Below are 10,051 nucleotides of genomic sequence, written 5' to 3' on the forward strand. Positions count from 1 at the left end.
AGATCTCCATGAATTGTTGGTCTGATAAGGGGTTACAAGATTCTGCGTGTTTCTTTTATCATCAACAGTGTACGAAGGTTTTGGGATGAGATTTGGTTCAATATGGGTTTAATACTAGTATGTGGTTGGTTTTGGAGTAGTCAATGCGATCAGGAATGGTGCTACGAGCATGCGAGTTGTGTAAATGTAAGATTTGTATCTTAAAAGAAATTCTAAAGGTTGGAAATTAAACTCCAAGGTTTATGGGCTAAGGTTAAATTAATAATTTTCAGTTGTATTGTGTAGTCAAGCCTATGTGGAATAGGGTGATGTGGGTTCACCCCCGGGTACATGTGTGGTAAGATGGAACAGTGATTTGATGGCTTGGAAACAACTCTTGGTACGTTCGAGGACGAACGTATGTTTAAGTGGGGGAGAATGTAACGATCTGGCCGGTCGTTTTGATTATTACAACCATGCTTTCCCATTTACTGCTCAAATTGTACTTTACAGTTATTGTGTGAATTGCCGGGGCAATTGGTTCGGGTCCGGTGAGGTTTTTGGAATGAATTGGAACACTTAGTTCCAAGGTTTAAAGTTTAAGTTAAAATAGTGACCGGATGTCGACTTATGTGTAAACGACCCCGGAATTTAATTCTGATGATTCCAATAGTTCCGTATGGTGATTTTGGACTTAGGAGCGTGTCCGGAAAATTATTTGGAGGTTCGTAATGGAATTAGGCTTGAAATGCCGAAAGATGAATATTTGGAAAGTTTGACCCGGGGGTTGACTTTTTGATATCGAGGTCGAAATCTGATTCTGAAAATCTGAATAGGTCCATAATGTGAAATGTGACTTGTGTGCAAAATTTGGGGTCAATCGCATGTGATTTGATATGTTTCAACGTCGTTAGTAGAATTTGGAAATTTATTAGGCTTGAATCCGTGTGTAGTTCGTATTTTTGAGATTGTTAGGTATGATTTGAGGTCTCAAGTAGGTCCGTGTTATGTTATGGGACTTGTTGATATAGTTGGTTAAGGTCCCGGGGGCCTCGGGTGAGTTTCAGATGGTTAACAAATTAATTTTTGAATTTGGAAGACTATTGGAACTGAAGCCTTCTAGTGTAATCGCACCTGCGGAAAAGTGGTCACACGTGCGAGCAGGGGTGCGCTGAAGCGAGGTGCGTAGGTGCGTAGGTGCGGAAGATGCTTCGCAGGTGCGGAATCGCGCCTGCGCGAGAAGGAGCGCAGAGGGCTGTGAGGCATTGGTCGCAGGTGCGAGGGAAAATTCCGCACCTGCATGAGCGCAGGTGCGGACGGATGCGCGCAGAAGCAAAAACTGGGCAGGTGAGTGGAGTCAGCAAATGCGACGGTTTGCTCGCATAAGCGGATGCGCATGTGCGCAAATCTTGTCCGCAGATGCGGAAATCGCTGGGGTAGAACCTTAATTTTGAGGGTTCTACATTTTCACCCATTTTCGGATTTTGGAGCTCGGGTTGGGCGATTTTGGAGAGAAAATTTTTCACACAACTTGGGGTAAGTGTTCTTAACTCCCTTGTGATTATATTCCATGAATTAATCTTCATTTTTGGTGTAAGATTATTGAATCTTCAAGAGAAATAGAAGGAAATTTCTATAATGTCACAAAACGAATTTTTCAAGTTTGAATACCGATTTGGAGTCGGATTTGAGTGAAATTAGTATGGCTGAACTTGTAATTGGATGTGTTATCGTATTTTGTGAGTTTCGTTGAATTTTGAGACGTGGACCCCACAGGTATTTTTGGGGCGCAATTTCGGATTTTTGGAAAATATTAGTATTTTGATATGGAATTAATTCCTATAATTTTTGTGGGCTGAATCAAATTATTGTGACTAGATTCGAGCCGTTTGGAAGTTGATACGCGTAGATTGGAATTTCTGGAGCATTGCTTAGCTTGCTCGACATTGGATTTGGCCAGTTCGAGGTAAGTAACTCTTCTAATCTTGGAGTTGAGGGTATGAACCCTGAATATATGTATTTCGTGAATTGTTGGGAGGTGACGCACATGCTAGGTGATGGGTGTGTGGGCGTGCACTATAGAAATTGTGACATAATTATTTCTGTGGAATTTTGTAGTTAAATGATCTTGGTATTTTCCATGCGTTTTATGAGTTAAAGAAATTGAGCTGAAAAGCATATTAAAAATCATATTAAGGCTATGTGCCAGTATTATTGGGACCCACAGAGGCCATATTATTGCGAAATATTTATTTTAAATTGAAAATTAATACACAGTCATATTCATTTTATTACATATCATATCTCAGTCTCTGTTGTTATTTATTGATACATTATATCATCATTTTGGGCTATTTTCATGACATTGTGAGCCCATGAAAGAGAGACTGGAGAGATTGATGACTGAGGGAGGCCGAGGGCCTGAATGTGAGGATATGTTTTTGGGATCGGGCTGCACGCCGCAACAGGCCATGTTGGCTTTATATATCGATATATATATATATATATATATATATATATATATATATATATATATTATACTATTGCACGTGAGTTGGCCATGCGGATCTATATATTATACTATTGCACGTGAGTTGGCCGTGCAGCATGTGAGTTGTTCGTGTAGCATGTGAGTTGTCCGTACAGATCCAGATATGATATTATAGCACGTGAGTTGTCCGTGCTTATAGCGCTTGGGTTGTAGGAGCCCCTCATGAGTCTGTACACCCCCAGTGAGCGCATGTACCTACTGAGTACGAGTGCCGAGTGCTGAGTGACTGGGAGGCATGAGTGATTGTGAGGTATGCCCGAGTGGCACGAGTGACTGTAAGGTTTGCCCGAGTGGCTGTATATGAGTGATGTTCTGCCCGAGGGGCTGTTTATGATTTTATCACTGAGTTGCATCGCATTGGCATGCACACATGACATACATGCATAGAGATGTATTTTTCCTCATGCTGTACAACATCACATCATTCATGATTTCTCACACATTTTGGCAGATGGGCATAGTGATGCATTTGTTTTACACGGGTTATCCCGAAGGAAAATGAAACATATTATTTATTATTGAAAAGGTTTTTGGAGAAATTTATTATTTTCAAACTATTTATATTATTGGCAACTTCGGCAAACGATTTGGGTTTTCACTGATGTATTTGAAAGAAAGAACTACTATTTTTGAAATCATTATTTGGCTGAATATTTTATCCCTGAGTTACTTATGGTATTATTTGCTTTATGTTGTTATGGATTGTTGTGGACTATTGGTTTTGGACTCGACCTTGGTGGAAGCTCGTTACTACTTTCAACCTACGGCTAGGTTTGCTACTTACTTAGTACATGGGGTCGGTTGTACTGATACTATACTTCTGCACATTTCGTGCAGATGTTGGCTGCTGTTATTGCTGTGCTCGATGGTTGCGGGATTTGAAGATGTACCGGCGTTCCTGTTGTAGCTGCCTCTTGTTCAGGGTAGCCTTAGATTTATAAAAGCTCTGTTTAAGTATTATTCAAACAGACTATGTATTTATTTCATTTCCGCTTTGTATACTCTATTCTTAGAAGCTCATGATTTGTACTACTAGTTCTTGGGGATTGTATAAGATCAGGATCTTTATTCACTTAAATTGCTTTAATAATTGTTATTGAAATTGGTTAGTTGGAAATTGGCTTACCTAATGGGAGGGGTTAGGTGCCATCACGACTAGTTAGATTTTTGGGCCGTGACACTATCATGGGATTCCTACTATGTATTTTTAATTATACCCAAAATGGGATTCACCCACTATATTAAGAGTGGTTGTCATTTGGCAGTAGACATGGACTGATACACATTCATACATTCTGACATTCAGATTTCATTGACATTTACATAACATCTAGGAAATATTATTCTTTTTTGAGTTTTTGATATTGATTCATCTTGTTCACTTATCAATTCATTTTCTATTCAATCTGGGTTTGTATTCACTCCTTTTTACAGTCAATATTCGATATATCTCTACTTATTTTTCCAATTTGTACCAAGTTATAACACGCATCCTTAGAACTACGTATAAATTCAACTCTATCCGTTTTTCGGGTAAACAGTTTGGCGCCCACCGTGGGGCTAAGGACAACAATGGTTATTTGGTACGAATCTCTACAAAACACACCATTTTACGCTTGCTCTTGGAAGTGTCATTGATTTCAGGTTAAAAACGACGAACTCTCAATTAATGGCCCTACTTATCGACAACGAAGCTGACCTTCAAGATGAGAACAACAACCTGATGACTGGGGATGAAAGGCCACTCGTCGATCCCGTTGGAACTCGGGCCGTAGATCTAATTGACGTTAATTCATATGTGTCCATTGAGGTGAACCAAAGTTCCGACCCAGAAAACAACATTCATGGTGGAACTCGATCTGCAGTTCGAAATACCCAAAATGTTGGAGAAGACACGATCAACCTGCATATGATTTTTTGAAATATTGCAAGCTCAACAGGTAGCATTAGCTCAGTTACAAAGCCAAACCCAGGCACCAAGCAGGGCCGAGCTTGGTCCACCCCGAGAAGTTACCCACAAAATGGGGCCAGCTGTAGTAAGATCAAATGAACAAGAATTGGGGACTAATCCCAAAATTATCAGGATGCTCGAGGAACTAACAAAACTAATTGAGTCAGGAAAAAAGATGATCGAAGCAAACGACAAAAAAGTTAAAACTTATAACTCCAGGGTTGATCAGATCCCGGGGGCACCACCGGTATTAAAGGGCTTGAATTCCAAAAAATTCGTACAAAAGCCTTTCCCCCTTAGTGCGGCTCCCAAACAGATCCCCAAGAAGTTCCGCATGCCCGAAATTCCTAAATATAATGGAACAACTGACCCCAACGAGCATGTCACCTCTTACACATGTGCCATTAAATGGGAATGATCTAGAAGATGATGATATCGAATCCGTATTATTAAAGAAGTTCGGTGAAACCCTATCAAAGGGCGCAATGATATGGTATCATAATTTACCGCCTAACTCTATTGATTATTTTGATATGCTTGCAGATTCTTTCGTAAAAGCACATGCCGGAGCCATAAAGGTCGAGACCAGGAAGTCAGACCTTTTCAAGGTAAGGCAAAAAGATAACGAGATGCTAAGAGAGTTCGTATCTCATTTTCAAATGGAACGAATGGATTTACCACCGGTCACGGACGATTGGGCTATTCAAGCTTTCACTCAAGGACTGAACGAACGAAGCTCGATGGCTTCACGACAGTTGAAGCAGAACTTGATTGAGTACCAGGCTGTTACCTGGGCCAATATACACAATCGATATCAATCGAAGATTAGAGTCGAAGACGACTAGTTAGGTTCTGGATCTATCATTAAAAGGGACATCGACCGAGAACCAAGGTCGAACAAGGACAGATATTAGCCGTATAACGGAGATCGTAGGGGTAGCGAGCCTGCACGTAACTCCGTACGAGGTGAAAGGAGAAGTGATCGAGGCCAAGGGTCTTGGCTGCTGATGAACAAGAATGGGTTCGACAGGCATACCAGACCTAAGGAAGCACCACAGTTATCAGAATATAACTTCAACATCGATGCATTCGCCATCGTATCAGCTATCGGACGCATCAAAGATACTAAATGGCCTCGACCTCTGCAGTACGATCCAACCCAGTGAAATCCCAATCAAATGTGCAAGTACCATGGCACCCATGACCACAGAATTGAAGACTGCAGGCAGTTGAGAGAAGAGGTAGCCCAATTATTCAATGAAGGGCGCCTTCGAGAGTTTTTAAGTGACCGGGCCAAGAACCATTTCAAAAACAGAGAGTTCCATAGACAAAACGAAAAAGAAGAACCACAACACATCATCCACATGATCATCGGAGGGATCGATGTTCCACAGGGGCCGGTGCTTAAATGCACTAAGATGTCGATCATAAGAGAGAAATGATCTCGAACTCAGGATTACATACCTAAAGAAACCTTATCCTTTAGTGACGAATATGCGGAAGGAATCATGCAGCCCCATAACGATGTACTGGTGATATCTGTACTTATGAATAAAACTCAAGTTAAGCGCGTGTTAATTGATCCGGGTAGTTTGGCCAATATCATTCGATCAAAAGTCGTAGAGCAACTCGGTCTATAGGACCAGATCGTGCCCGCAACCATGGTACTAAACAGATTCAATATGGCGTGTGAAACCACTAAGGGCGAGATGATTTTGCCAGTAAACATGGCTGGGACCATCCAAGAAATGAAGTTCCACGTGATCGAGGGTGACATGAGATATAACACCCTGTTCGGGAGGCCATGGATCCACATCTGCCTGAGCGAAAGGTATACCTGGGCACATGGTTAGATCCTGAGCTCAGGAAAAAGAGTATTCAATTTCTTATAGCTAACATGAACTGTTTTGCTTGATCCCATCTTGACATGACAGGGATCCCACCGGAAATAACGACTCATAGACTAAGCTTGGATATGAAATTCCTTCCGGTAAAGCAAAAAAAAAAGGCCCCAGTCCGAGGTCAAACATGCCTTCATCAAGGACGAGGTAACCAAAATTCTTAAAATAGGATCCATTCGAGAAGTAAAATACCCTGAATGGCTAGCAAATGTGGTGGTAGTCCCTAAGAAGGGAAACAAACTTAGAATGTGTATAGATTACAAAGACCCGAACAAAGAATGCCCTAAAGATTCTTTTCCTTTGCCTAATATCGATCGTATGATCGATGCCATGGCCGGCCACGAGACTCTCAGTTTTCTCGATGCCTATTCCGGGTACAACCAGATACAGATGAACCCGGAGGATTAGGAAAAGACTTCGTTTATCATTAAGTACGATACCTACTGTTATAACATAATGCCATTCGGTCTAAAAAATGCTGGTGCAACTTATCAACGCCTAGTAAATCGAATGTTCGAAAAGCAAATAGGAAAATCAATGGAAGTTTATATTGACGACATGTTAGTTAAGTCCTTACTAGTAGAGGACCATTTAAAGCATTTGCAGGAAACTTTCGACATACTGAGAGAGTACAATATGAAGCTCAACCCCGAAAAATGTGCATTCGGGGTTGGCTCGGGCAAGTTTCTTGGTTTCATGGTATCCAATCGAGGAATCGATATCAACCCCGATAATATCAAAGCTATCGAGGACATCACAGTAGTAGATAATGTAAAGGCCGTGTAGAGGCTAACGGGATGGATAGCCGCCCTCACACGATTTATTTCAAGATCCTCAGATAGGAGCCACCAATTTTTCTCACTGCTTAAGAAGAAAAGCAACTTTGCATGGACTTCGGAATGCCAGCAAGCTTTGGAAGAACTAAAGTGGTATTTATCGAGCCCACCACTGCTTCATACCCCAAAAGTAGACAACATCTTTACCTGTACTTAGCTGTCTCGGAGATAGCGGTAAGTGGAGTTATGGTTCGAGAAGAACGAGGTACACAATTCCCTATTTATTATGTCAGTCGAACCTTAGGCGAGGCCGAAACTAGATATCCATACTTAGAAAATTAGCGCTTGCTTTAATAAGCGCCTCTAGGAAACTAAAACCATATTTCCAGTGCCATCTGATACATGTTGTAACAACTTATCCTCTTCGAAATATTTTGCACAAACCCGAGCTTTCGGGTCGATTGGCCAAATGGGCCATAGAAATCAGCGGGTACGATATTGAGTATCGACCCCAAAACACTATCAAATCTCAAATCTTAGCAGACTTCGTGACTGACTTTACGCCGGCCTTCATACCCGAGATTGAAAAAGAACTACTGATAAAATCGGGTACCTCTTCGGGAGTCTAGACTCTCTTTATGGACGGTGCCTCGAATGCGAAGGGGTACGTACTATGCATTGTACTAAAATCACCCACAGGTAATGTAGTTAGACAGTCTATCATAACTACAAAATTGACTAACAATGAGGCCGAGTATGAGGCCATGATTGAAGGTCTCAAACTAGCTAGAAGCTTGGGAGCGGAAGTCGTAGAGGCTATGTGTGATTTCCTTCTCGTGGTAAACCAAGTTAACGGGACTTTTGAAGTCCGAGAAGATCGAATGCAGAGGTACTTGGATAAACTACAAGTGACTTTACATCGATTTAAGGAATGGACCTTGCAACATGTCCCCCTCCAACAAAACAGCGAGGCTGACGCTCTTACAAACTTAGGTTCATCGGTCGAAGATCACGAACTCAAGTCGAGGACTGTCGTACAACTTATGAGATCGGTAATCAAAGATGGTCACGCCGAGATAAACTCCACAAGCTTAACCTGGGATTGGAGAAACAAATTCATAGAGTACTTCAAGAACGGGAAGCTTCCATCACATCCAAAGGAATCGAGAGCGCTGCGCACAAAGGCAACACAGTTCATCTTGTCTGAAGACGGAACGTTGTTTAGAAAGACGTTCGATGGACCATTGGAAATATATTTGGGACCGGGAGATACCAATTACATCCTACGAGAAATTCACGAGGGCACTTGTGGAAATCATTCCGGTGCCGATTCGTTGGTCCATAAAGTAATCGGAGTAGGGTATTATTGGACAGATATGAGCAAGGATGCAAGGGAGTTTGTTCGAAAATGCGACAAATGAGAAAGGCATGCGCCCATGATTTATCAACTCGGGGATATACTCCACTCGGTCCTATCTCCATGGCCTTTCATGAAATAGGGAATGGATATCGTTGGCCCCCTCCCATCGGCCCCAGGTAAGGCTCGATTTATTTTATTTATGACCGATTATTTCTCTAAATGGTTTGAGGCATAGGCATTCGATAAAGTCAGAGAAAAAAAAGTGATAAACTTCATTTGGGACCACATCATATGTCGATTCGGGATGCCATCCGAGATTGTATGTGATAATGGAAAATAATTCATCGGCAGCAAAGTAACTAAATTTCTCGAGGATCACAAGATCAAAAGGATCCTATCAACACCGTATCATCCCAGCGAGAACGGACAAGCCGAACCGACCAACAAAACCATCATTTAAAATCTTAAGAAGAGACTGACCGACGCCAAAGGAAAATGGAGAGAAATACTACCCGAGGCCCTATGGGCATACCGCACAACATCGAAATCCAGTATCAGAGCAACACCATTCTCGTTGGTTTATGGCGCCGAAGCTCTTATCTCGATCGAGGTCGGAGAACCTAGAATTAGGTTCCGATATGCAACAGAGGAGTCAAATAAAGAGACCATGAATACGAGCCTAGAATTGTTGGACAAAAGACGAGAAACCGCCCTCGTCCGATTGGCCGCCCAAAAATAGCGGATCGAAAGGTACTATAATCGAAGAACCAATCTTCGACATTTTAACATCGGGGACTTGGTGCTAAGAAAAGTCACCCTCAACACCCGAAATCCAAATGAAGGGAAACTAGGGTCCGAACTAGGAAGGACCGTATCAGGTTCTCAAAATCGTTGGAAAAGGATCCTACAAGTTCGGTATGATAAACGGCAAACAACTATCGAGCAATTGGAACGTATCGCACCTAAAACGATACTAAGGTACGACCCTCCCATGTTCATTTGTATTTCAAAATTAACCCTTGTAGGTGTTTGAGCAGAAACATGGATAGATTCTTCAAACACAAAACCTTTAGGTCTGAAAGCACACGTTGCACTCTTTTTTCCTTAGACCGGTTTTGTCCCAAATGGGTTTTCCAGTGAGGTTTTTAATGAGGCAACCATTGATCGTGCTAACTTAGAACGATTCAACAGTATCCGAGGCCTCTTTACAAATCAACCTCGAATACTGGGGGGAATCGCCCTCGGACATCAAGTTCGGGCAAGCTCGTTACTTTATGGCAACAGGGTCTCGATAGGAAAAATTTGTAAGGGCCAAATGGTCAAATGAACCATGCCCGCATAGTTTGCTCGAGTTTTGCTTGTAATTCTTGTACATACTTTTGCTCGCATCTATTTTAGCCTTTGTAAGGAATATATTTGAAGTAAGAAATGTCGTTTTAATCATAAAAATTTGTTTTTGGCATGGTCGTGGATTAAAAGGTGTTAATTCAAATGCGGTCGAACGTAGCCTGTATTGAGTTGGTTCGAGAGAGC

At 41.8% G+C, this 10,051-nt stretch overlaps 1 protein-coding gene across 1 annotated transcript; it reads left to right on the forward strand.

The window, feature by feature from the left end:
* Window positions 1–7,976: 7,976 nt before the first annotated feature.
* Window positions 7,977–8,579, forward strand: LOC138903160 (uncharacterized). The gene has a single exon (XM_070191083.1). It carries the CDS (start codon window positions 7,977–7,979, stop codon window positions 8,577–8,579), a length of 603 nt encoding a protein of 200 aa, XP_070047184.1.
* Window positions 8,580–10,051: the final 1,472 nt, after the last annotated feature.

This window comes from Nicotiana tomentosiformis, chromosome 12 (assembly GCF_000390325.3).
Source record: "Nicotiana tomentosiformis chromosome 12, ASM39032v3, whole genome shotgun sequence".
NCBI lineage: Eukaryota > Viridiplantae > Streptophyta > Magnoliopsida > Solanales > Solanaceae > Nicotiana > Nicotiana tomentosiformis.